The sequence below is a fragment of the Panthera pardus genome, unplaced genomic scaffold, assembly GCF_024362965.1.
Source record: "Panthera pardus isolate Hobbes unplaced genomic scaffold, ASM2436296v1 HiC_scaffold_7, whole genome shotgun sequence".
In the NCBI taxonomy this organism is placed as follows: Eukaryota; Metazoa; Chordata; class Mammalia; order Carnivora; family Felidae; genus Panthera; species Panthera pardus.
Window position 1 is genome coordinate 81,509,548 of NW_026527002.1, and position 26,438 is coordinate 81,535,985.

Here is a 26,438-nt window from a genome sequence, read left to right on the forward strand (position 1 = left end):
GAAGGCTGGAACTTCGGAGGGCCTCGAGGGACACTGGCGTGGTTCCTGCTTGTGCACGGCGTCCCTGCCCCTACAAAGGGGGTGTCGTTAGGTGAGGGGAGCCTCACAGGAACTCTGAGTGGGTCCCACAGTGACCCGGGACCCGCGTGGAGGTACACCGCTAGGACCGGCCCGCAGGGAGGGCAGGCTCCGGAAGCAGGCCGTCTCTGCGGGCCAGGCTGGTCCTGGAGGCGAGCTGGTTCTCGAAGTCGTTTGTGGAAGCAGGTTGCGGGGGCCGGGCTCCGGGGAGCGCTTCGAAGGCAGCTTCTGGCAGCGAGCTATGCCGGCGGGCCGCGCCTGCTGAGCGGAGAGGGAAGCGGCGTCGCTGGAGGACTCGCACCAGCGCTCGCTGCAGCGAACCCGTTGAGCCCCCCACTGCCGACGCGCGGGACAAGCTCCTCGGAGGGCCGCTGTTGCCTTGGGGGCGGGACGAGCCGGCGACGTGCCAGCCTGCGGAGTCGGCTCAGGGAGCCGAGCACGCAGGCGCCCGGGAGGTCGGGCCGGACGCTTTTGGGAGTTGCTTTTTTCCTTTTTCCCTAACTTTTCCGCTCGCTGAGCGCACGCCGTGGCGCATGCGCAGTCTGCGCCCCGCCCGGCCGCGCGGCGTCGGGCCGGGCGGTTGCCAGGGGCGACCGCATTCCCCCGGGACTCCGCGGTCGCGCGGGCGGGGCCTGGTCGGCGGGGCCCGCCTTCTTCCCTCTCTGGTTGGCTGGCGCTGCTGTCCGTTGGAGTCGTCGCGGCCGCCGATTGGGCAAGGGGAAGTTTCGCACGCTCGGCCCGCGCCCGCCACCCGCGAGGAGAGAACAGTGGGGGACCCTGCGCGGTGCCCGGGAGGGACCTGTGCCGGCCTCGGCTTCCAGGCGGGCAAGGCCCGAGCGGCGGGCGGCGATGATCCCCGAGGAGAGGACGGACGACCCGGGCTCCGGCGAGGAGAGTGCGCGGCTGCAACCGGCCGGCAGCGTTCGCGAGGTGGGCGCGTCCGCGGGGACGGGGGTCGCCGGGAGGACGGGTCCCGGACCCCCGGCCCGCTTTTGCCCGCCACCTGCCGCCGGCGGTGGCAGTCAGTCGGCGCTGGCTTCTCAGGTCTGAGCGCGCTACAAGACTTGTGGCAGCAACCCACTTCTCTCGCCCCTAGAGGCCAGCTGGGCTGACCTCTGGGGAAACTGAGGCTCGGTGGAAAGGCCGAGCCCGCGTTACCTGCCTGAGCTGGGCTTCTGTGCCTTCTAGCAAAGGGTGGGAACACAAGTCCAGCTCAGCGTTTTCTCCCACGCTCTGGAGGACGCTCCGGGCCCCGTTCCACCGCAGGTGTTGGGTTCTGGTCTGTGACAGCCCGTGGCCCTTGTGCTAGTTCCGGGTGCCCGTCATTCCTCCTTTCCTAGCTTTTCCCTCCCTCTCTCCAGGCTGCTCAGCTTTGCCCTGGGCACCTAGCTCTGTATTTGACGAAACTTTCAGCGGCAGGCAGCTGGAGCCTCCCAGGAACAGGAAATGGCTGGAGGACTTCACAGATAGACAGTTTGTCCGTTTCTTCACTTCCCACACACCTCCTCCCCCTCTGGGGTCCCTAATCCTGCTTCGCTGACTCTGGACCAAGGACCATTTCCAGGAGTAGTGGGGAAGCGCTGGAAAGGGGTGGGAGCGGACACCTGCGAAATCTGTGCTGGGAAGGAGGGGGCACTCAGGCTGCCCCTCTCTGCAGCCTGGAGCCTGGGTGTTCCCCGGGAGTCACCCACTGGCTGTCCCAGCGTCCAGACCAGGCCTGTGCAGGTGCGGCAGGGCTCCGAGGCTGCATTCTCCCCGTTCCAACACATCTCTCCAGGAGCACTTGACATTGAGGAGCAGACGAGTGGTGTTGATGAGGACAGCCCTCCTGAGCTAATGGTTTCTGCCCAGCATAGGGACCAGCCCCCTCCCTGGGCAGATGGACATGGCTATTGGCCCAGAACCTCTAGAACCTGCTGGAGCTTTGCTTCAGAAGGGGAGTGATGTAGCTTTGGCTGTGGCCTGCTCCTCCCTCCCCAGGTCCTCGGGCCTCTTGGAGGGGAGACTGCCCACCTCCTTGGCTCGTTCCCTCATTCACAGAGCGGTCTTGACGTGCACCGTGGAGAAGAGGCACAGGCCAGCAGGAAGAGAGCCAGACAGCAGAGCAGAGAGAGGAGGGCCATGTTTTGTCTTTTTCCTTCTTGGCGCCCCCCTGAGATGTACAGATGAGGGTCCTGCCCAAGGGCCCAGAGCAGGGAGCCCTCCACATCTAGTGTTCTCTCTCTTGTTGTTCAGTTGGAACAAGCCTCCTCTCCCGTTACCTAAGGATCACAAGAAGGCCTCCCAGGAGAATGCCTCCGCCTCTGGGAGGTCCTCTCTGATTGATCTCTCTTCTCTCTTGACCATCCATGCTGGAATCTGAGGGGGTGTTGAGCCATAATCTGAGGTGATTGTGCACCAGGGGCCTTCCTCTTGAGAGGCTGTGAGGCCTCCTTTAGGGTGCCTTCATCGAGGGAGTGGGACAAGATATAGCCCCCAAAAGGTCTGAAACTGCCCCTGCCTGCCAGCAGGGGGGTGCATATTAAAGAAAATAGGCCACATTTCCTCAAATATGAGGAAGACAGTGGACACTGCAAGGGGCCTGACCTCAGCACTGCCTGAATAAAGCCCTGTCCCTGCCATTGGGGCAGCTTCCTGGAGGCCCTGTCCTCACTGCCACTCTGTTCAGGCTCTGTGACCACCTATGGGGACGTTGCCCAGGGAAGGTGCATTCTGGGAAGTTCTTCCTAACTCCAGGGCTGGTGACTGTCCCAGACGAAGGCCCTTAAATGGCTAGGAGGAAGCACGGTGGCCACGGCCGCGTGTCCCACTGCAGCCCTGAAAGCCACCCAAGCCCCCTTTGGCGGAAGCCCCTCGGCTTCCCTGGCCAGAGCCTCTAGTCACCCGGCTGCAGCATCACTGTGGCTGGGAACCCCCATCTCTGGTCTCAGTTGCCACCCAGCTCTCCTGCCTGGGACCCCGACACCGGCAGCCCGGCAGGATTGTCCCGTGTAATGAGGAGCGGTGCCTGAGGTGGCCAGTGGGCAGTCGGGAGGCCTGGCCTGCTGCCTGGGAGCTGAGTGACTCTGGGCCTGTGGTTTTGAGCAGTTGCCCAAAGGGACCCCACACGTAAACAGCCAGCTGGGGTGATACCTTCGTATCACATATCAAGACACGTATCCCAGGGTCACCGTGGGCCGAGCGCCACGGGGAGCGCTGAAAGCCAGCCTCCAGCACCCCATGGGCAGGCCCCTTTCCATTAGCACCTTGGCAGGAGCCAGGCTGGGTCATCCCCCCGTGGCCGTGCTAGAACTCATGCTAGAAATGTGCGGGTAGAGTAGATTATGGGGGTTATGGAATGAAATTCAAAGGCACACAAGGATATGTGCCGAGCAGTTGGCCACCTCCCGCCAGAGGCTCCCAGAGCCCCGGCACACTGGTGCTGGCTCCACAGGATCGGCCCAGCTTCTTCGTGGGGCCCCGGTCCAGCCCTGTCCCCCGCCTTCTGTGTGCTTCCTGCCCTGACCACCCCACCCCCCTTCTTTCTGGGATCCCGGGATCCTGCCTCAACTCGGCCTGCCTGGCCCCACTGCTGCCTGGGGAGCTGGCTCGGGCCCCACCTGTGCCGACCGCCGCCTTCCCCACCCGCGAGAGCCCTCTGGCATTCGTGAGCTGTTGACAGAGGCGTGGCTTGGCCCCTGTGACCTACAGCCTCTCCACAGGGCTGTGACCCCCTGGCACAGACACTGCGTGGCCGCCTGCAGAGCCGCAGGGCCCAGGTCCACCAGCAGATCAATAAGGAGCTGCGGATGCGGACAGGCGCGGAGAACCTGTACAGGTGAGTGCCCGCCACCGCCCCCATCCCTCGGGACAGTGGTGCTGCTGTCCCCTGAGGCCCCCTGGAAGCCAGCCCATGTGGGGTGATGGGAGCCAGGCAGAGACCCAGGCAGGTGCCCGACCGTGTGGTCTGGTTTGGGAGACGGACGTGTGAGCAGGTGACTACGGCCATTGTAGGCTCCCAGGAGGAGGGGCCGGGCCTCCCACCGGGGTCTGGGGCAGCCATGCTGGTCAAATGAAACCCTCCCAGACAACCCAGGCCCCTACCTTGGTGGACCTCACTGGCAGTGGTCAGCGCAGGGTCAGCCAAGTTCCGTGTGGTGCTGGAGGGGGGGCTGGTGTGCAGTGTGGGAGGCTGTGATTTATGTGGTGACCAGCAGGGCTTTCTCAGGAGAGGCACCCTTTAGGCTGAACTGTGACAGGTGTCCCAAGACTGAGGACCCGGGGGGCACCTGGGTGGCTCAGTCGGTTGGGCGTCTGACTTCGGCTCAGGTCATGATCTCGCGGTTCGTGGGTTCGGGCCCCACGTCGGGCTCTGTGCTGACAGCTCCAAGCCTGGAGCCTGCTTCCAATTCTGTATTTCCCTCTTTCTCTGCCCCTCCCCTGCTGGTGCTCTGTCTGTCTCTCAAAAATGAATAAAAATTAAAGAAATTAAAAAAAGAAGAAAAGACTGAGGACCAGGAAAGCGTCCTCCAGGCTGAAGAGGTGCCTCTTCCTTAGCGAGCTGCACATCAGCTCAGACCTTCACCCATGTCTCCGTGAGCCCACTGCATGGCTGGTGGCCCAGGATGATGGTCCCACCTGTCAGAGCCACAGCCAGTGTGCACAGAGCTGGCGGATAGGCTCCAGGATGCAGCTCTGCTGGGCCCAAGGGGCCCCTCCATTTCCTTAGCCGCCCTGCATCCCCGTCTACCCCACCCCAGCTCTCAACCTGGCCTTCCTGGGGACCCACCGCCTCGTCTGCCAGCTGCCCAGATGTAGGCACAGAGAGGGGCTGACTCCCACCCTTTGGGAAAGTTGTTTTTGTGTCACTGTGGAAGGCTCGCCAGAGCCCGCGTCCAAGGAGAGAGGTGGTGGGAGGCGAGAGCTATGCCCTGGGCCAGAGTCACCAAGTATCCACGTGGACAGGAATTTGCACGAACTCCAGGGGGGCTCAGAGAAGAGGGGGTGGGCCCGGGACCGCACCGCACCCCTCCATGGGGGCTGGGCCCGGGGGCACGGCACTCTGGAGCCCAGGCTGGCACAGGGGCTGCCGCGAGGCCCCGGGGCGCATGGTCCTCCTGCAGAGCAGGGCTTCAGCTCAGTCTGGCCTCCCTCCCCCAGAGCCACCAGCAACGCCTGGGTCAGGGAGACAGTGGCCCTGGAGCTGAGCTACGTCAACTCCAGTCTGCAGCTGCTGAAGGAGGAGCTGGAGGAGCTCAACGGCAGTGCGGAGGGGGACCGGCCGGCGGGGTGCGTGTGCGCATGTGCGGGGGCCGGTGGGCGTGGGGGAGGACGTGGTGCGCACGCGCAAGACACCCTCCAGGGCGGCACCTGAGTGCTGTGCCGTGTGTGTGCGAGACACGTATCAGAATCGGGAAGGGGGGTTATGTGTGCCCGGAGAAGTAGGGGGTGGCCACTGGGCACGGCAGGGTCCAGCCTTAGAGTCTGGGCTCAACGGTTCTGGTTCCAGCGAAGGTGTCAGTGTCCCTATGATCCCCCTGGGGCTGAAGGAGACCAAGGAGCTGGACTGGTCCACACCCCTGAGGGTGAGTGCTGACCTGTGAGCCCCGGGGTCTGGTGGGACGTGGTCCTCCCCTGGGGTCAGAAGGGGTCGCCAAGGCTCCCTGGGGCAGCCATCGCATTGAACAGAAGAGGAAACAGGCCCAGAGGGAGGGGGGGTCTGACTCCGGCTGGCTGCCGGGCCTGCCCAGGCTGTGGGAGATTCTGGTCGGACGGGTGTTGGAGGAGAGCCCACCGTGGGATCGATACGGCAGAGTTAGGCATCCTGCTGAAAGCCCACGCTGGCCACAGGGTTCCCCCACCGTCGCTCTGAGAGTCGGCACTGGCTGGGGCTGCCCCGTCCAGTCAGAGCCTCTGCTGTGAAAACCTGCCGGTTCCCAGGGTCCTCCTGGGGGCTCATGAACTAGGCTGCCCTGCAGGCAGCACGGAGAGGGGCCTCAGCTCCTGGCCCCAGTGCCCTTGCCCGTCAGGTGGGCTTTACAGGGGCTCAGAAAGGACTCTGAGCAGAAGCAGCACCGAGTCTCTGAACCCCATACCTGCGGGGGAGGGACCCCAAGGCCAGAGGAGGGGACCCGCCACCACATATACACCAGTCCTCAGCCTTTCTCCAGGGGCCCCGGGGCCTCCACCACCCGTCTCCACGTTGGGCCGGGTGAACAGGGAAAGCCAGCACCTGCCCCTCCCCCAAGCAGGAGCTGATCTCTGGGCACTTTGGAGAGGACAGTGCCTCCTATGAGGCCGAAATCAGGGAGCTGGAGGACCTGCGGCAGGTGAGTGGGCTCCTCCTGTCCCCTCCCTGCCCCGGAGACCCCGGAGACCGGCCACCCCCAGTTCACAAGGAAAAACAAGGCTCAGCGAGGGACAGAGGCAAGGAGCTCAGTGTAGACATGCTCTGTGCAGGAGTCCCCACCAGGAGCAGCCCTGGGGAGAATGGGGAGACAGGCACACCCCGAGTGTGCATTAACACAAACACAGCCAGGGCACACACGTGGCTCTGTGCACACCAGGGAAGTTCCGTCCTCATTGGATACCGCTGGCCCCCTGGGAGTGGCTGCTCTGTGCCTGTCCCTCCCCAGGGACCCCGCCTGGGCCTCTCCGCGGTGCTCAGTGTCCTGGGGGTGGCACGCGTGGTCCACGACAGCCCCAGACCGGGTGGATGTGCCGCTTCGGGACCTTGTACACCCCTAGACCCAGGGTGCTCCCGTTGGGCTGGGACATGCAAAGGGTCCCAGGGTGGTGTGTGTGCTGTGGGACAGGTCTGGGGAACCGAGGCCCAGCTGGTGCCTGCCCCGCAGGCCATTCGGACCCCCAGCCGAGGCGAGACAGGCCTGGAGCTGCTCATGGCCTACTACAACCAGCTCTGCTTCCTGGACGCACGCTTCATCGCCCCCACCAGGAACCTGGGGCTGCTGTTCCAGTGGTAGGTTGGGGGGGCGGTCACTGGCCTCCCCTGACGGCTCCCCGAAGCCCTGTGACTCCTGCTGCTCCCACCCTCACCCACCCACAGGTATGACTCACTCACGGGAGTCCCGGCCCAGCAGCGGGCCCTGGCCTTTGAGAAGGGCAGCGTGCTTTTCAACATCGGGGCCCTCTACACCCAGATCGGGGCTCGCCAGGACCGCTCCTGCCCCGAGGGCACCAGGCGCGCCATTGAAGCTTTTCAGAGGGCTGCTGGTGAGGGCAGCCCGGCCCCCAGCCCCACGGCCGCTGTTGTGCGGAGGGGGGGGTGGGGGGAGGCGGGTTAGCACTCCAAGTGTGTGGGGCAGAGCAGATACACACACAGGCCCTTTCTGGGGGTGGAGGGTGGGGGGCGGGGCCAGGCAGCCCTGTCCTCCTGCTGTGAGCGCCCCTCCACAGGGGCCTTCAGCCTCCTGAGGGAGAACTTTTCCCGAGCACCCAGCCCCGACATGAGCCCGGCCTCGCTCTCCATGCTGGAACGACTCATGACCGCCCAGGCCCAAGAATGCATCTTTGAGGGCCTCTTGCTGCCGTCCACCGAAGCCCCCCAGGGTTGCCTGGCCCAGCTGCGCCTGGCTCAGGAGGCTGCCCAGGTGAGGGCAGGGAGCCCTTGTCCCACAGGAGACCTGGCTGAGCCACGGTGGCCAGATGAGCAGGAGGGTCTTGATCGGGGGTCCAGGCAGGGAGGGGCAGGGGCAGTGGCTGTGTCTCCTGTTTGTTCCCAAAGCCAGCTGTTTTCGTGGTCTTTGGAGCCGGTCAGGACCCCCGGGTCCTGAGTCCTTGCCACTGGGGCAGCACCAGTCAGAGCAGGCCCTGGGGCTCAGATTCCTGAGCTTGCCTCAGCTCGGGGTGCAGGGCAGGGCCACTGGGACTCAGGCCGGGGCAGGCGGAGGCCGGGGCCCAGGGCGGGGAGGCCCCGGCGTCCCACCCTGTGCGCTGGCAGGTGGCAGCTGAGTACAGGCTGGTGCACCAGACCATGGCCCAGCCACCCGTCCGCGACTACGTGCCCTTCCCCTGGACCACCCTGGTGCGTGTCAAGGCTGAGTACTTCCGCGCCCTGGCCCACTACCACGCGGCTGCGGTGCTCTGCGACAGCCCCCGTGAGTGCCCTGCCCCTCGTGTGTGTGCCGGCAGAGGCCCCGGTGCGGAGGGGCTCACGGCCCTCTCTGATCCCCAGCAGCGGCCGAGGTGGACTGCCCAGCACTCTCACAGGCCTTCCTTGGGCTCCCAGCCACACCTGGGCCCCCGGGCGCCGCACCCCAGGAGCAGGAGGGGCGCAGGATGCTCGGTGAGGCGGCCTGGCGCGGAGGGGCTAGGGCCCGCTGAAGGGGGCGAGTGACCCGTCCTTCGTGAGTCACCTCTTCCGGGCATGCCTGGTGTCTGGCAACTTGCCAAGCTGCCAACTTGCGTCCCCGAGGTCCCCTTGGCGGCTGAGTCCCAGGCAGGGCCTGAGCAAGGCGGGTAGCCTGGGCGGGTGGGGGCCCTCGTGGGAGGCAGCTCTTCCCCGGCCCGGCCTTCTGCATCTGGCAGCTCCTCCCCGAGCGGCCCGCGGGCCCTCAGGATGGACCCAGAAGCCCTCAGCTGTGCTCCTTTGGCTGCGTCCAGGGGTGGGGAGAGCTGGGGTCTGGCCCGGGCCAGGCGAGCCCCACAGAGCGTGTGCCGACTCGGTCCCGCGCAGGCAAGGCCCACCTGAAGCGTGCCATCCTGGGCCAAGAGGAGGCCCTGCGGCTGCACGCCGTGTGTCGTGCCCTGCGGAGCGTGGACCTCCTGCAGGCCGTGCTGGCCCAGGCCCTGCGGCGCTCACTGGCCAGGTACTCGGAGCTCGACCGAGAGGATGACTTCTTGGAGGCCACGGAAGCTCCCGACATCCCACGTGAGCAGCCCAGCCCCTCAGACGGGCGTGTCCAGCCAGCAGGCGTCCGTGGGCCCAGGACCTGTGGCTGCCGTTGAGGCCACTCCACCTCCAGGGACCATGGAGCGGTGGGCCTCCAAAGGAGCCCACGCGGGCGCACCCCCTGCTCTCCCGCGCCTTGCCATCCCCGCAGTGGATTCCTGCCCCAGGGAGGTGGTGGCCTGGGAGACGGGACCACAGGCCGGCCCCCCAGCATCTCCTGCTTTCCAGGGGCAGGCAGGCATGGCCGGAGAGCCGAGACACCCCGGAGCCCCCTGGGGCGGGGGGGGCAGCCAGGTCCCCGAGGTCTGCAGAGGGGCCAGTGTGCGTACGGCAGGCCGCACTCGGGCCGCCCGCTCTGCTCTGGCTGCCTCCCAGGGGCCTAGGGTCCTTGAGCCTCAGGCCTAGTTCTGTTTTCCCTTGAACTCTGTCGTTTCAGCTAAAACACAGCAGAAGCCAGAGATCAGGGCACCCAGCTTCTCCAGGGTGAAGGTGACCGATATATTCCACCGGCTGGTGAGCACCCCTGCCAGGGTCACCCGTCCCCACCTCAGCACAGGCGGCCCAGCCCTGTCCTGGGGGAGGACTCTGGACAAGGGTTGCTGGTGGCCTAGCCCCGCCCTGCCCCACCCCTCTGCCACACCCGGTTTTTGACCCAAGATGTAGATATTGGGGGGTGAGGGGTGCTGTGGTGGCCCGGCTGAGCCTCTGACGCCCCTTCACCCCACCCCCAGGGGCCCCTGTCCGTGTTTTCAGCCAAGAACTGCTGGCGGCTGGTGGGGCCCGTCCACGTGACTCGGGGAGAGGCTGGCTTTGGCCTCACGTTGCGGGGAGATGCGCCCGTCCTCATCGCTGCTGTCATCCCCGGGGGCCCGGCCGCGGTGAGGCCCCTGCCCCCCCCCCCCCGCCGGGGCCGAGTCCCCGGGTTGAAGGGGGCAGGTGGGACTGTGGCCAGGGGTGGTGGGTGCCCCCGTGGGACTCAGGACCCCCCCCCCCCCCCCCCGTGTCCCTGCAGGCAGCTGGCCTGCGGGAGGGTGACTACATCGTGTCCTTGAACGGGCGGCCGTGCAAGTGGTGGAAGCACGCGGAGGTGGTGGCGCAGCTGAAGGGCGTGGGCGACGAGGGCGCGAGCCTGCAGGTGGTCACGCTGCTGCCCAGGGCGGAGCCACCCAGCACAGTGAGCCCCGGGGGCCCCGGGAGGGCCTTCCCCCGGGCCCCGGCACGCCCCGCGACTGCGAGGGCATCCGAGAGACGAGCTTGCGCGCCGGCGAGCCTCACTGGCGTGGCCTTCTGGGCAGCGGCCGTCTGTGCCGTGGTCTCCACCTGGCGGCGAGTCCCTGCCCTGGGCGAGGCCGCAGCCCTCCCCGCGGTGGGCCTCCGTGTGCCCACACTCCTGGGGCCCTCGGGCAGGGGCGGCGCTGCAGGAGCCGTTTCAGGGTCCCCACCCCCAGCATGGCACCCCTGCGGGGCGCTGCTGCCCTGTTGCCCTTACAGAACCCCCAGCTTGCCCCTGACGCACCAGCCACCACCTCCCGGGTCACACCCTGCAGCCTGGCCACAGGCAGGGAGCCAACCCTTACCCATTTCTGTCCCGATTGCAGGGGGAGCACCGGCCAGCCCTGGGGGCGCTTCTGAGGGGCCAGAAGGAGTGTGGGCGGGGGCCGCCAGCTCCTGGGCGAGCCAGCCCCAGGCCCCTCCTTGGCTGGAGCCGCAAGGCCAAGAGGGGCAAGACCAGAGGGAGGCTGTCCCCACACCCCTGAGCTGTGTGCCGCCCTCCCCCTCCTGCCCAGGGTGGTGGCGAGGGGCCAGCTCCCTCCACGGCCCTCTCCATCCTGAAGGACTTTCGGGCCAGTTTGCTGCCCCACCTGGTGCCCAGAGCTGCCCATTAAAGACCGAGTCAGATGAGGTGTCTGAGCCTGGTGCTGGGCGCTGGACCGACACGTGGGAGGCGTCACGGTTGCTCTGCGCACGGAGTCCCAGGTGCCAGAATGCGGCCCCTGGGCTGCCGGGTCCTCACACATGCCCCACGTCCCCACCTGAGTAGGGCAGCGTCCCAGGCCAAGGGAGCCGTCCAGCTGCTTCTTGGAGTCGGGGCCGGGCAGGTTGTGGCCCACATCCTCACTCGCCCTTTGCCTCTGCCCCTCAACGATCCACATCCTGTCCACACCCTACCTTCAGGCTGGGTCAGCCTCAAGCCAAGCTTGCATTCCTGACCCCTTCCGAGGACCCCACCACTGACCCAGCCCACCTGGCACCCCACAGGCCTGCCCTCCGGCCAGTGTCCCAGCCAGTCCCACCCCCGCAACACCTTTCCTCGATCCCTCTACTTCCGTTCTTGCTGTCCCCTCCGCGTGTCCCACACTCCAGGCATAGATCCCAAACCGGCCCTGCGGCTGAGGTCCGGTCCTCTCACGTGCTTCCCCAGGGGCCGGGCCTGGCCCTCCACCCCCACGCCCGCCCGCCCCGCTCAGTTCTGCCAAGCTCCGAGGGGGGCTGGTTTGGACTTGGCCCTGAAGGGAGGGCTGGGGGCGGCAGGCGCGGAGCAGCCACTTGGAGCGGCCGCAGGGTGGGCGTGGGGGCCGGTGCGGCCGGGAGTGCGCATGGCCACCAGGGGGCGGCCGCCGCCCGCTCGAGCAGCCTCTGCAGGCAGGACTTGGCTGCGGGAGGTCTACCTGCAGGCCAGGACCGCCCCCTCTTTGCTGGCGCCGTCCCGCCCCTCGGTGGGAGTGGCCGAGTCCTGGTCCCCACTGGCCTCGCCTCCCTCCTGCTGTCGTGTTACCGTCAGGGTGGGGGCCGGCGTGAATAGGCAGGTGGCCTTGAGGGTGGATAGGCAGGTGGCCTCGAAGACCTCATGGTCGGGGAGGGCGGCCCCACCAGCCTGAGCCTGGGCTGAGAGCGGCCAGGTGTGTCCCTGCTGACCCGCCTGCCCCTCCTGGGAGAACGCCCCTCTCAGCAGAACCAGCCAAGGTCACCTCGGTGCTTACTAATTTGATTAATAAAATTGTGCTTCAAGGAGGCCATTACCCGCTAATCAGGGATGACAGGGCTGGCAGGTCTCGTCCAGGAGGGCGCTGCGACTCCCCTGCCTCTGGCCGCCAAGCTGGACCCAAGAGGGGCGCACGGGCTGGGGGCCAGAAGCTGCCGCTGGCCTCTCGCGCCAGGCTGGTGGGGAGGGGGCGCCCTTCCCAAAGACTGCACCCCTGCCCCCCACAGACAGCCTGCCGTCTCTGCCCTCCGGCGCCCTGTGCCCGGGGGTTCCTCGGCTGGAGGCAGGGGTGGCTGGGAGCAGGCTCCCTCTCCCTCAGAGGCGGGTGGGGGTGAGGGAGCTCTGGGGCATCTCTGAGGCCTGGCTGGCAAGGTGCTCCTCCCTGGTCGGCCGTCCTACAGTCGAGTTCCAGGCTGCGGGGCGCAGGCTGGGCCCAGTGCTAACCCCTGGGCCAGGCAGGGCTAGACATGGAGGGGGCCTCACCTCTCCGGGCGGTGACCAGCCCCTCTTCCACGTGGGAGAGCAGGTGTCGAGCGAGGTACAGACCAGCTCGAGTGGCACAGGGCCAGCTAGGAGGCTCAGCCCACACGTTCCAGCCACTCGAGAGGCCCACCCTGTGTCCACCCACACCTGCCGGTTCGCCTCTGCCTCCCGGCACACAGGAACGGACCCCCCTGCCCCGTTTCCCCGGCATTTCCTTAGTCCAGCTAGGCAGCTGAGCTGGAAGCAGGCAGAGTCCCAGGCCCGCTCTAGGAGCCCTTGCGAATGAGGTCGCGGACCTAGCAGAAGCTTCAGCTTGGCCCCGATGGTCAGGCATGGCCTGCACCCCGGGACCTCGGCAGCTCAGGGCCGTGTCAGCCGGGGAGCTAAACCAGGAGGCCCGGGCCTTTGCTGCGTGTGCTGGGGGGGAGGGTCACGCCCACAAGAGCCACCCCAACCGAGGCCTTTCTCAGGTGGCGGTGGCTGTCCCGGTTGGACCACGTGCCTGTGTGAGGACCGCGTGTGCCTGCCTGGCCCATCCACTGCTCTGACATGTGTGAGGAGCCTAGTGTCTTCCCACCCTGCTGCCCCACACCGGTCATCCAGCGTCGCTCCTGCCCTCTGCCTGTGCTCCCCGGCCTCCCCAGTCCGGCTGGGACCTCGTCGGCCTTCCTCGATACGGCCCCACCTCCGGGCTCTAGCTCCCTTTCTGGCTTGACCACATCACCTGTGTCTGCGTCACAGATGGGCCGCAGGCCAAAGACCACGGCAGCTCACCCCCGAGTCCCAGAATACCCGGGAAGGCTTGGGGACCTGGTGTGAGGGTCCCACACTGTGCCCCCACCCCCGCCTGGGGGGAGGGTCAGCACCCAGGAGCTGCCGTCTCCCTGGCTCCTGGCACAGAGCAGGGCCCGTGGGGAGCGAGCGCGTGTGCAGCGGCTCGGAGATGCGTGTGGAAGGATGTCCGGTGTGCGCCCGCAGCCCACGCAGGAACATCTCATTTTCCAGAGCAGTCCCCCCTGGGCGGGGAGGTCGGGGGTGAGTGCGCGCCTCGATCCTTTTTGCTTTGCCAACAGAAAACTGCCGAGAGGGGAAAGGCAAACTCTGTTTCGCTTGGGTCAGCAGTGAGCTGCGCAGAGATTAATGTGAGGAGAGGCTGGCGGAAGGGAGCCCTGGAGGCGTGGGAGGCGCAGGCCCGGATGGACGAGGGGTGGGGGTGGGGGCCCAGCGGTCCACAGGGGAGAGCCGGGGGCAGAGGCCAGGGGCGAGCGCCATGGGATGGGGGACCCGTTTCCCTCTGCTCCCTTGTCCCTCCCCGGTCACCCTCCTCCAGCTCCTGTCCCACCTCGCCCCCCACCAGCTCAGCCTCAGCGTAGCCTCCTCCGCAGTAGCCTCGGTCTACCCCCGATCCCCTAAGAGGTGGGGGTGGCCCAGGAGCCTCCCGAGCTGCACCCGCATCGGTGCCACAGCCCAGCGTAAAGGAACCCCGCTAAGAGTCCCACTGGCCCCCGAGCCCGGGGCTGAGGCTACAGGAGGCAGCGCTCCAGGAACCCTCCGTCGGTTCACAAGGCGGTCAGATGCCCTGACCTCACGTAGCTACGTGGGGACGGCTGGGTGGTCCCGGGGGCCCTGGCGGTCCAGAAGCGGGGTATGTGGGCGGGGGTGAGCCGGAGAGGCAGCAGGGAGAGCTGAACTCCCGGCCCTGCCCTACGGGGGAGGCTGGCTTAGAGGTCCGAGGAGCCTCTGCGGAGGCTGGTGGGGAGGGTTCCAGAGCCCAGGAAGCCCAAGGCAGCTGTGCTCCCGGCTTCCCCGGGCGGGGCCTTTGCGGGACCTGTTGTCACTACGGCGGGTTCACCAGTGGTCCCCAGAGGTACGTCCCCCCCGGAATTTGTGAATGTGCCCTTGTTTGGAGAGTCTGCAGGGGTTCCTTGCAGGTGTAGTTAAGGATCTCTGGATTAGGTGATCGCGGTTACCCAGATGGGCCCCCTGATGCATGTGCCTTTGGGAGACAGAAGAGGCCATGTGGAGTTGGAGGCAGAGGCCGGAGGGCTGCGGCCACCAGCCAGAGAGGGTCTGGAGCCACCAGAAGCTGGGAGGGACAAGGCAGGATCCCCCTGCAGACACTGACTGCAGACTCCTGGGCCCCGGCACCGGGGGAGAACAAGTGTGTTGTAAGTCTCCGGGTCTGTGGTCACTTATTAGGGTGGCCACGGGAAACCGTACAGCGACCTCACACACAGCCTCGTGTCTCTGGGCCTCAGTGTGCCCTTTTGCAGGAGGGGACGCGGCCCGGCAGGCATTCGGTTAGAGCGGTGGGCTCAGCCCAGGAGGAGCGCCCCCCCACCTGGAATGTCCACCCACCCCCGGATCCCGAGGCACTTTGAGTCCCGGGGCCTGAACGTCTGCACTGGGGACTGTCCAGCTGGAAACTGACGTCCCTCCCTGCCCCACCACCCCGCCTCCCGGGGCCTCAGAGCACACAGGCATGGCGCCCGGGTGGTGTCTCACCACCTTGCAGACTGGGCCCCTGGAGGGCTGCTTCCCGAGGTCTCAGCCCGGCGTCAGGGTCCAGCGGGGCGCGGGTGGGGAGCACCGGCTGGTCACCGCCCGGCGGGGTTCCTTCTGGCTGGGCGGTGGCGTTGGTCCGGGCTCAGCTTTGGAGGCTCCCGGGCCAACCCTGCCTCTTAGGGGATCGGGGGTAGACTGAGGCTGGGGCTGGCACAGAGGGGCCTGGGCTGGGCGGCTGGGGAGTGTGTGGGAAGCAGACACCGAGGAGGACAAGGGAGAAGCCGAGGTCTTGAGAGCGGCCTCGGCCCAGGACTGTGGGGTCACTGGGCCTGTGTAAAGCTCCATCAGGGCCTCAGAACAGCCCGGCCCAACCCCCGGCTGCGTGTTTTAGGGGCTCTGAGGCCTGCGGGGCTGCCCGCGTTCGGCCCGGTGGCCCCCCACCGTGGCTAGGTGGTGCCCCCCTCCTTTCTTCCTCCTCAGCCGCGGGGTCTATGCACTCACCTGCCTTGCAGGACAGTGTACCCCACCCGGCTCCCGTGCGGAGACGCAGACCCGTTTGGGACCATTGGGGGGTGGAGCGGAGGTGCCAACGGGGCCCACGGCCCGGGCGGAGGGTCGAGGGCCGAGGCCAGCGCTCAGTGTGGCTCTCCGGGTGCTGGAGGAGCTGGGCTGGGGCCCGAAGGTGGAGCCCGCGGCCAGGGAGGCCCTGACTGGAACTGCTGGGCGGGCTGCAGACGCGGGAGGGCAGGGGGGTGGCCAGTGTGGGCAGAGGGGAGCCCCGGGGGGGTGGCTGAGGCTGCCACCAGGCGGGAGCACGCGGAGGTGGTGCGGGGCTTCCAGGGACGGACGTGAGTTTCAGCACGTCCACGTGGCCGCTAGCTGGAGGACGGAGGGTGGAGACGTGTCAGGAGAGGCTTGGGCCCCCCTGGGAGGTACCGGGTCAGTGCTGCCGTCCCAGCGGGCTGGGAGGGGCCCTGGCCAGGGAACACAAGGTGTGCGGGCCAGAGAGTGTTGGGCTGTGCCCCTACTGTCCACTGGGAGCCTCCGTTTCCCAGCCCGAGGAGGAAACAGGGTGGACGCCTGACTGTAGCCTCCCTGAGCGACCTCCAGCCCACTCCTGGCCGTCTGGGGCCATCTGCCTTGGCCAGTCCCCTGCCTGGAGGGAGTGGGGCAGACCTGGCCCGTCCTGGGGGCAGGGGGACGCTTGGCCCACAGTCCAGGAGGAGCGAGGGCAGGGCAGAGAGGACAGTGACTCGCCCGAGTTCTCGCACCCCGTGCTCTGACCCTTTGGGGAAGGGGTCTTACCTCAGGGGCCGCTCCTATCTGCCCCCCAGGAGCCCATCCCTTCCAGAGAGGTGCCAGAAACCATCGGTTCCATGCCTCTGACCCAAAGCACGCATCACATTGGTGATGGGGCACCAGAACCCCAGCCTGCCCCTTGTGAGGCTGTTTCCCACCCCCAGACCGGGCCGTCCCAGTTCCTCATACAAGCCCTGTCCCCTCCTGTGCTGCTCCTGCTGCTGAGGACCCCACGCTCTCCCCTACCTTACCCCTCCACCTTCCCAGCCTCTCCTCCAGGGAGCCTGGACCCTCAGCGGCACCTGAGTGAGCCCGGGGTTGGTGGGGGGAGCACAGGGGGGCCATTGAAGCGGGGCAGGGAAGGAGGGGGGCGAGCCACCTAGCCGAAGGCTGCGTCCCCAGGGACACAGAGGGCGCCCCTCTCCCAGACTGCAGAGAAAGCAGCTCAGGGTGTGTCACTGGGCCTCAGTTTCCCTGCCTGAGCTCACGCTGGGATCAGGCTGTTGGGAGCTCTACTGGAGGGGGACGGTGCCCCTGAGAGTCCTGGACCCCTGGAGGGGGCGTATCGTGGCGGAGTTCCTCTTTATGTCTTGGGAGGTCAGCCCACCCATCACGGCCCCCCAGGCCCAACATGAGGCTCCAGGCCCACATGGATCCCGCAGACAGTGTGGCCGGAGGACGGGGTCAGCCCCAGGGAGGCAAGGGGGGGCGTCCTCGCTGACCGGGTCCTCACACAGCCGTGTGGGCCGTGGCAGGGCCAGCAGACTGGTCATTTAGAGAAGCAGAGTGGGGCAGACATCTGCCATCCACCACTGCCTCTCCGCTCCTCCCACGCCTCAAGAGTCGGTCCCAGAAGCATGGCTGAGGCAAAGGGTCCCGGGGTCGGATACAGTTGGACTGTGATTCCAGGAGGTCAAGCAGGTTCGAGACCAGGTCGGTTTAAGGCAAGGACCACTAGTCCTGGACACAACAGGGCTGTTGGGCATGGCCTGGGGTGGGAGGGTCAACCGAAGCCCAGGGAGGGGTAGACTGGCTGGAGGCCTGGGGGACAGCTGGGGGCCCTCTGTGGAGGGTGGAGATGGCCATGGGGCCTAGGAGGGCAGGGCCCTGCTCTCAGGCCGCACAGGCCTGGCGGGCGGGAGGAGGCTGGACCAAAGTCCTGGGTGGGTCCCACTACAGCTCAGCTCCTCCGGAGTCAGGGGAGGCCAGCCCTTCCGGAAGCGGGATCCCACTGCCCCCAGTTCTCCCCGTCCTCCGCACTCTCTCTCTGCCCGGGGGGCTGTGCTGTCAGCAGCCGCGGCCAAAGCCCCCCCTGGGAGAGGGCCCTGCAGGGTGGCCGCAGCCCCGGGAGCCATACATAACGCAGTATTTACCTGGAGATGATTGGCGGCAGCCCCCCCCCCCCAGCCTCCTCAGCTCCCCTGCCTCCCCCCACCCCCCACCCCTCGCCCGACGACGAGCCAGACGTGCATTAAGGCAAGAGTGACTTATCGAGCTGTCAGGAGGAGCGTTTTAAGACAGAATTATAGGGGAGAGGAAAAAGATTTTTACCAAATTAATGAAAAATCAATCTGGCCTCAAAAATCCATTAGCCTTCATAATGTGCCGGTTACAGGCTGAGCCGCACAATCCAATAGCAGCCGTTAAATACCGTGGCGCCCCCTCCCACCCGCCGTTCATTACGCCGTGGTGTTTACCTCTGAGAGTGACACCTGCCACCCCCACCCCCGGGCGCCCAGGCTCGGCTGGTCCAGGCCTCTCGACCCCAGAGCCCCGCAGAGGACCCAGCCCTGGACACTGGTGGTGGGGTCAGCGTGGGTTCCCCCGACGCACAGATGCAGGGGCCCTGAAGGTTGGGCGCTGAGGGCGGTCTAGACGGGATGGGGGTTGCTGACCGGTGGTGTGCCGGTGGTGGTGGTGTCCACAGAGACTGGCCACGTGGGCCCAGGGGCCGGCTGTGTGATGGCCAGGGTGGTCAACGGGGACGCTGCACGGCCTGGAGCTTGTAGCCGCGAGGGGCGGCGTTGCTGGCTGCGGGTGCGGGCTGCGGTCATACGGCCAGTAGCTGTGGGGACGGTGCCGAGCTGCCGATGGTCCAAGAGAAGGGACGGGCTCCCTGCAGAGGCAGGAAGGCCTCTGTTCCTCCCATGACACAGCTGGGCCGTAGGACCCTGGGAAGGTCTGTGCCGGAGGCCCCATGCCCCAGTAGCTCACCCACAGCCTCGTGGGGGCGGGCAGGTCCAGGGCTCTGTCACCTCGTGGATGCCACAGGGACCGGAGGCTGGGACAGCAGGCAGGTCCCAGCTGACCCCAGACTCAGGCGCTGTGGAGAGGACTCCTTCCCCACCAAGAGGAAGGGGCCAGGCCCCAGAGTGAGCTGCTGCGACCCTCTGTGCCTGACGCAGGGCCTGCACCGGCCAGAGGCTGGATCGATTTTCCATTAAATTGGCAAATCTCTCTTTTTCTGCTGGAATCCTGCCTTAAAACCGCCGGCCTGACAGCAGATCTCTCAGCGGCCCTCCCCCTCCCAGGGAGGCGAGGCCAGCTCCCCTCCTGTCCCGGGTCACCCACCTCCCTCGGGCCTGGGCTCAGGCAGGCAGGACCCCCAGGGAAGCCCAGGGCCCGGGGGGGCCGGCCCCCTCGCCTGGGTCCCTCTCCTGGGGGCACCTTGCCACACGGCCTGGGCTCTCCCGCTCCCTCCGGTCTGGAAATTTACAAGGAGTCTCTTCCCTGAAGCTCCTTGGGGGCTGCCCTCCGATTGTTCCTGGGTCTCTTCTCACCTCGTTCATTCATTCTTTCGTCCGTTCATTCATTCATTCATCTGATTCTCCTGGGCCTGCCCTACCGGGCACCAGCCGCCCAAATGAGGCCCAGTCCTGGCCGCTGGCCCCTGGCAGTGGGTGGGCTTCGGGGGCTGGCAGGTAAGAGGCAAGGCCCTTCGGGAAGGGCAGGAGTCGGCCGGGGAGAGGCAGGGTGGGGCCGCAGCTAAGGGGTGGGTTTGGAGCAGGTGCGGTGGTAGCCTGGGGGTGGGGGGGGGGACCGTGTTAGGGGTGGGGGCAGGTCCCGGTCGGGCGGAGCCCAGGGAGGCTGCGGCAGCTGCAGGAGCCACACGGGCCCCCCACCTCGCCTGCCGGCAGGGTTCCCTACAGGAGGAGCCCTACAGGAGGGGGGCTCACTCGGGGCTTCTCCCACCTGGTGGCTGTGAGGAGTCACACGGGACGGCGGGCCGCCCAGCTCCCCAGCCCTGCAGGGCCCTGGCCAGTGGGGGAGTCCACTCAGGGGGCGCTGGCCCAGGGCTCCTGCTGCCCTGCCCACCGCTCTCCCAGCCCTGCTGGAGCCAGACAGTCTCTGGTGTGGCGGGCTGTGGTTTTGTGGACCAAATCCCAATTCATTAGCGGCAAAGGTTGGGGCGGGAGGGTGGGTGTGGGCAGGGGGCCGAGGCCCTGTCTGCGGTTTTCCGGGTGGCCTGGCCGCCTGGCTCCAGAGGCTCCCAGACCCCACCAAGTGAACCTGCCTCCGATAATCAATCCAGTGACTGGCACGCGCCAACCATGAATCGCTCAGGCTGGCGGAGGGCGGACAGGCCGAGAGGGGGCCCGGGTGGGGGCCGGCCCAAGGTGACCTGAGCCTGGTGCCACCTCTGAGGGGCACCCAGGAGCTGTGGGGGCCCAGGCCACAGCCCTACCCTTTCTCTGTCTCTGGGTCTGTCCTCCTTCCCTGCCCCTGCTCCTCCCCCTCCTGGCCTGTTGCTTTGTCTCCTGGGTGCCACCTTCCCCTCAGGCTGTCCTGGGGGCGTCTGTCTCTGCTGCTTCCCTGTACTTTCTCATACCTGAGACGGTCTCGGGTGCCCTCGGCCCCGTGCAGAAGGGACTCAGCCCTTTCAGGTCAGGGAGCCCCTCAGAATAGGCCACCAGTGTGCCCGTTAAGGTGCGGGGGTCATAGCCCCGTCCCTTGCCTGGGGTGAGGGTCCCCCTCCCAGCAGAGACAGTGCTCCAGGAGCACCCTAGGACTGTGCATCAGGGACCCCCTGGGGCTCAGGGTGGACCCAGAAGAACTCAGTGGGGGCAGGGAGGGGCGTTCGTCTCCACATTTGCACTCACCCCCCGACGATGCTGCGCAGGCGGCCCCCCACTTCCCTCAGGTCCCAGACAGGCCAGCGTCCATCAGATCAATGGCCAGGCACATCCTGAGCCCGGGGCGGATCTGCTGACCCAGGCCAGCCTGCCCCATCCTGTCCCCGCCTCATCAATAGCGGATCATCCTGCGTGCTGTCCTCAGACCCCCAGGGAGCCTTGGCAGGACAACGGCTGGGCCCTGCAGCCGCGAGGGGGCACAAGCCCGAGAGCAGAGCCAGCGGGCAGCTGGAGGCTCCCCGGCCTCACCACCCCACCATCTCCCAGGGGGCCTCCAAGGCCCCACAGGGTAGCCCCCCAAGGCTACCTGGGGCCTCCAACAGGCCTCACTCCCAGGACTCCTGCATTCCCTTTGGGACAGCTGACCTCTGACCTCAGAGGCCTCCCCTGTGAGCTGGAAGGGACTGACCTGGCCTCAGCATCCTTCCAGGGCCCCGGGAGGAAGTCCTAGGCCGGTCACCCTCGTCACTCTCAGCTTGAAGAGCTTTCTGACCGGCAAGGCTGTCCCAGATAATGTGGGGGCACGGAGGAGTGAGCTCCCCTGTGGACAGGACCGTCCACGTAGAAGCCAAATGGCCCTGCCTGGTCAGAGGGTCTGGTGCCCACAGTCCCCAAGAAAGGGGGACGGAGCTCCCCCCTCAGCGTGCCCACAACCCCTCCCACTTCCCACGGGCAGTCCTGGCCGGGCAGGTGGGCCCTCTGCCTACATGACAGGGGCCTCCTGAGAAGCGACTGGCCAGCCTGGCACTGCCCGGGTGAGGGGGCCGCTGCGGCCAGGGCTGTCTAGCGCCAGGCCTTCCCACGGGCCCACCGGCGGGCCAACGGCCAGGGCAGTGGAGCCGTGAGTCAGGGCTGTGGGGGGTGGGCATTCGGGTCCCCCCAACCAGGACCTCCACCCCTGCCTCCCGTCCCCTCTGGCCCTCAGCGCCCTCCGCCCTCAACAGCCCCATCATCCCTCCGGTTTCTCATTCACGGGTCACAAATCCGGGCTCTGGGCGAGGAAGGGGGAGGCGGCGCCCAGGAGCCTCTCCCACCTGGCCTGACTCCCCGGGGGGCCTCTCAGGCACCTCCCAGGATGTGGGGGGGCGGCATCCCTGACGGAGAAGCCCCTGTTTCTGCTCCAAGCCCTGAACACAGCTGACCTTTTGGTCTTGCCTGGGGATAGTCCTGGCCACTCCAAAGCAGAGGCATGGGGACGGGGCAGAACAGCCGGGCTCACAGGCACCCCAGTGTCTGGGCTCGAGTGTTTTTGAACGTACGTGACCTACTGTTCAGTCCAACAGATACGGCTACGTAATAAACGAGCTAACGTTCGGGGATGGGTTTGAAGGCCCCTGGGCTTCAGCAAGCAGCCTGCTCTGATGGGGGCGGGGGGCGGGGCAGATGGGAGCTGCACGGGGGCCAGTATAGCACGAGGTGCTCGCTGTACAGGCACCAGGACGGAATCACCCAAAGGGAGGCCCCGCTCTGCCTGGAGAGTGGCGCTGCAGACAGTTTGAAAGCATGAAGACTCTCTCTAGGCTGAATGACGAAGCTTGAGGCAGCCCGGTGTGGGGAGAGGGGAGCGCCAGTTCACGGGGCCACAGGGGGCGTGGGCAGGCCAGAGGCCCCGGTGCGCGTTGTGGGTTGAAGGGGCAGCCGGGAGGCGTCCTGGGACCTCGACACAGCCTCCCGGGTCTGCGCGGGTGGGCGGGGGCTTCTGTTTTAGTGCCCAGAGAGGTTCAGAGACTTGTCCAGGGTCACACAGCATTTGGGCAGGGCGTGGTGGACTTAGACACTAACCTCTGAGCCTGTTTCGGGCAATCTGTTGGGGTTTGACCGGGGGCCCCCGAGGGCAGGCCCAGGCTCTGCCACCACGTCCCTGCCACGGGTGACCCCCAGAGCTGGGACAGCGCAGAAAGGAGACTGTGTGGGGGCTGCGTGCAGCTGTCCCCACATGACTGATGTGGCTTGGAGACGGGTTTACCTGTTCTTGGAACTGGTGTTTATGAATATTCCTGAAGAGGAAAATCAATACGTTATCCCGGAACGCGGGACTTCTGCCCGGGAGAACAAGCAGTTTCTGCACGTTGGAGGAGGCGCCGGGCAGCGGTGGCCGAGGGCCCTGGGCTCCGATCCCCTGTGGGCGGGCAGCCTCCTCCCCGGGCAGGCGGGCCAGGCGCCCGCGGGGCTCCGATCGTCCCGCTGTCGGGACAGGGGGCCGCTGCCTCCAGGCGGCCGGCCTGAGACAGAATTTCTCCTCGGGCTCCGCCTGACACCCTCTGCCGAGGCCCCCTCCCCAGGCCTGAGGGCCCCCAATACCCTGTACCCCGTGGGCTGGGCGGGCGGACGTGGTCAGAGCCCTCTCGTGGCTGGGTCCCGGCCTGTGTGGGGGGGTGCGTTCCCTGCAGAGCCGAAAAGTCCAATAAACCAGCTAAAAGTCGGCCTGCGTTTTGCTATCACCGAGCCCGGGATCTCTGAGCCGAGTCAGCAAGGCAGCGCCCCTCCTGCCGGACCCTCCGCCGCCTCCTGGGACCCCTCGGGCACTGCCACCAGCCACGAGAGCCCTGGAAGGAGGTGGGGGTGGGGGACTGCAGGACAGAGCCTCCCTCAGTCCAGTCTCCTCAGGGGCCGGGATGGCCTTGTGGGGGTGAGACAGCACGGTTAGATTTTTAACAAATTTTTATTTCGTAAAATAGACATACAATTCACCGTCTTCGGTTTTTTTTAGCATTTATTTATTATTGAGAGACAGAGCATGAGCAGGGGAGGGGCAGAGAGAGAGAGACCCAGAATCCGAAGCAGTCTCCAGGCTCCGAGCTGCCAGCACAGAGCCCGATGAGGGGCTCGAACTCACAAACTGCGAGATCATGACCTGAGCCGAAGTCAGACGCTCAACCGACTGAGCCACCAAGGTGACCCTCGTCTTCACCATTTTTAAGTGCACAGCTCAGTGGCCGCAAGTGCCTTCCCACTGTCCCATGACCTTCGTCACTGTCCAGCTCCAGAACTTTTCCACCCTCCCAGACTGTGCCACGCCGACCTCCCGTTCCCTCCCCAGCGCCGCCCCCCGGCACCCACACCCCCCAGCTCCGTCTGTCCCTGTCCTGTGGCTGCCACCTTCCACTTGGTGGCCTGTCCCCCAGGGGTGGGTATCCTGCCCAGGCCCGCGATGTCAGAGTGGTGGGCCTCACCCAGGGAGGGGTGTGGCAGTGAGGGCGACCCCAGGAGTGGAGGGTTAGGTGGAGGAGGTGCGGGCGGGGGAGGGGGATCCTCAGCGGTAAGTACAGGGCAGCAGCAGCAAATTGATGTCTCCAGGCCACCAGCAGCCCAGAGCGTCTTTAATGGTCCCCAAAGCCCTAGGTCAGTCAGCGCTGAGCTCAGCGTCCCCCTGTGAGGGGGGGCGGGGGTGGGGGGCGCCTCAGCCCTCTTCTCCCAGCCTCCTTCCTCCCCCTCAGGGCCACTACAACCCATCTCAGAACTAGGGAGGGGGGCGCAGACCCCCCGATGCCCTGTCCAGTGCAGACCCCCGGATGACCCCTTCTTGCCAGGCTGGAAGTGCCCTGCCCTCGGGTGCTGCTGAGGTGGGGGGCAGGGACGGCTCCGAAACTCCCTCAGCAGGCCCCCATCCTATTTGTCAAGGGCCTATTAGGTGCTGACAGCTGCCCCTCCATCTGCCCAGCTCAGGGCGGGGCTGTGCCCCCCCAGGTCCCCATCAATCACCGACCCTGGGGTCTGCAGGCTCCCCCACCTTGGTCTGGGCGGGGGGGCTTCTGAGGGCAGTTCCCCCCCCCCCCATGGGCCCTCCAGAGGACTGTTGGCTGGAGAAGGATGTCATTTAGGACCCAGAAAACATGCTGAAAGGAGGTGGCTTCCCTGCTGGCGGCCAGAGCAGGTGCCTGGGCCATGGGGAGCCAGGGTCAGGCTGGTTGGTGACCTCAAGCCCTCATGACCCACCCACCGGAAGGGGACTGACCCCGCTGGGGGCTCTGAGCCTCAGTTTGCCCAGTAACCGGCTAGAGGGCACGGGACGCCAGCCGGGCCCCCGGAAGCCTGGGACAGGGTCCGGCCACTGGCCTCACTGGGCTGAGCCACTGCTGACTGTGGGGTGCCGGCCAGGGAGAAGGGGCCAGGGAAAGCGGCTGCCAGCTCCCTCGCTCTTCCCGGAGGCTGTGGGCAAGCCCTGGGCACAAGAGATGGTCTGGTCAAGACTGCAGGCTGCGGTTTATTTATATGACACAGTTTATTTATTTATAGGGCTCTTGCTGGGTGGTGCCCAGGAACTCCAGCCCCGGGGGGGGGGGGGGGGGGGAGGGGCGAGGCCCAGAGACACCGAGGCCCCACCACAGAGGGGCCCACTCGCCACCCCGGGAAGCGAAGCAGTCCTCCTGCTGGGTGGGGAAGCCGGGCCACACAGGGGAGGGCTGTGGACGGGGAGTCAGGTCCCAGGTACTAGACCACAGTTACCTGCGTTTATGGGACTCCCGCGCCCCGGCCCCGCCCCCAGCACTCGAGAACTGCTGGTCTTTGCTTGGGGACGGCGCTGGGGACCGGCCCGCGGGGGCAGGGGCCGCGTGGACCCTGTCGGGTTCTGCAGTCATGCCAGAGTCTCCAGATAAAGCGCAGGTCACCCAGGCATTTTACACAGGCAGCGAGGAGTTTCTCGTGTATCTCCCAGATTGAGCACGCGAGATCCCTGTAATAAAGAGATCTTTTTGTTGGTCTGAAATCTAAACGTAAGTAGGCCTCTTGGGTTCTTATTTGCTAAATCTGGCTGACCTCAGGGCGGCGGACCAGCACCAGCCAGGACCCTGCCGAGGAGAAGGCAGTCCTGTGTCCACAGAGACAGGCCTGCGGAGACCCGTTCCTGCTCTGCCGTCTCCTCTTAGTTCAGCCTCCCCTTGCCCTGCGCCCCGCCCCTGCAGCCCGGATTAATTTGAGAAGGACAATGTTTATATTAACCATTCATTTATCGATGTCTGCTTGCCGGGTCAATGGCCAAATTTATTGTCTCACAAGACGGGCCTTATTGAGCCGAATACCTCCCTCGGTCCTCCACCAGCCCCGGGGTAGAGGGATGCCGTCGATAAGGAGACCGCTGACCTTGGGCCTGCCAGTCTGCTGGGGGCTGGGGTCTCCCAGGAGAGGCTGTGGGAACGGCACGAGAGGGGACAGCTGGGTTTCGACCCCGCACCCCACCGCCACTGGGGCCCCCTAAGCAGCCGCACCCTCCCTCACGGCTGGGGGTGACACTGACCACAGGCCAGGGGTCTGAGTCAGGCACAGGAGGTTCAAGAAGGTGGGGGGCCTGGGAGCTACGGGACCTGAAGCTCACCGGGCGTCCACTCAGCCCCGGGGAGGCCGGAACCAGAACCGTGCGTAGTGCGACAGGGGCGGGAGGACTGAAGAGGGCCTCACCCCTGCAGAGACAGCACCCCGTCCGCCACCACCTGCGGGCCTGGAGGGGCAGAGGAGCCAGCGGGCAGAGAGCATCAGCCTGAGTGACAGGCTGAAGAGGCGTGTGAGGTCCTGCGGAGACAGGGGTGAGTGCAGGCCTCCGGGCCACAGCCCTGAGGGCCCTGAGGGCTGAGTCCCCCACAGGCCAGGCTCGTCCTGGCCCCAGGGGGTCAGACGTGGGACTTCCGGGTCTGTGGAAACCCATCCAGGGTTACGGACAGGGCAGGAAGGACATTCTGGGCAAGTGGGAGGGTCCCAAAGCAGGATCATCACCAGCGGAGCCCGAGGGAGACGCACTGGCGTGTTGTGGGCTAAGTGCCCTGCGACTTGTGCTGCTGGGGGTGAACGCTGGCTTGGGGGGCCAGGGAGGGGCCCGCGAGGAGGCTGTGTGGACCCGCAGGTGGCCGGGGCACGCGGGCCAGTGCAAGGGGGGGAAGGTGAGTCCCTAGGTCTTCTGAAGGGAGATCAAGTGGGTGTAGGAGAGGGGATCCGCCGGCTGGGGGTGCGGTCTGAGCACATCAAAGCCCAGGAACTGGCCCGAGATGGGGTGACGGGGTTGATGGGGAGCTGCTTCTGCCGGGAGGGCCTCCTGGGCTGTACCTTTGGGCCCACCCCCTCGAGCCCTTCCCAG

The 26,438-nt window shown here is 66.6% G+C and overlaps 1 protein-coding gene across 3 annotated transcripts; it reads left to right on the top strand.

Moving 5' to 3' along the window:
- The first annotated feature begins 799 nt into the window (after window positions 1-799).
- On the top strand, window positions 800-10,870 carry RHPN1 (rhophilin Rho GTPase binding protein 1). 3 transcript variants are annotated; one of them, XM_053896215.1, is made up of 15 exons: window positions 800-1,008; window positions 3,780-3,895; window positions 5,218-5,346; window positions 5,567-5,642; window positions 6,309-6,386; window positions 6,912-7,036; window positions 7,124-7,290; window positions 7,474-7,667; window positions 8,018-8,174; window positions 8,252-8,362; window positions 8,726-8,947; window positions 9,405-9,481; window positions 9,700-9,846; window positions 9,981-10,142; window positions 10,567-10,870. In XM_053896215.1, the coding sequence occupies exons 1-15, from the start codon at window positions 928-930 to the stop codon at window positions 10,723-10,725; spliced, it is 2,001 nt and encodes a 666-aa protein (XP_053752190.1). In that variant the 5' UTR covers window positions 800-927; the 3' UTR covers window positions 10,726-10,870. The 3 variants fall into 3 exon arrangements, with proteins under 3 accessions (XP_053752190.1, XP_019290760.2, XP_019290759.2); XM_019435215.2 differs by having other exon boundaries at window positions 8,255-8,362; window positions 8,753-8,947; XM_019435214.2 differs by having other exon boundaries at window positions 801-1,008; window positions 8,753-8,947.
- Window positions 10,871-26,438: the final 15,568 nt, after the last annotated feature.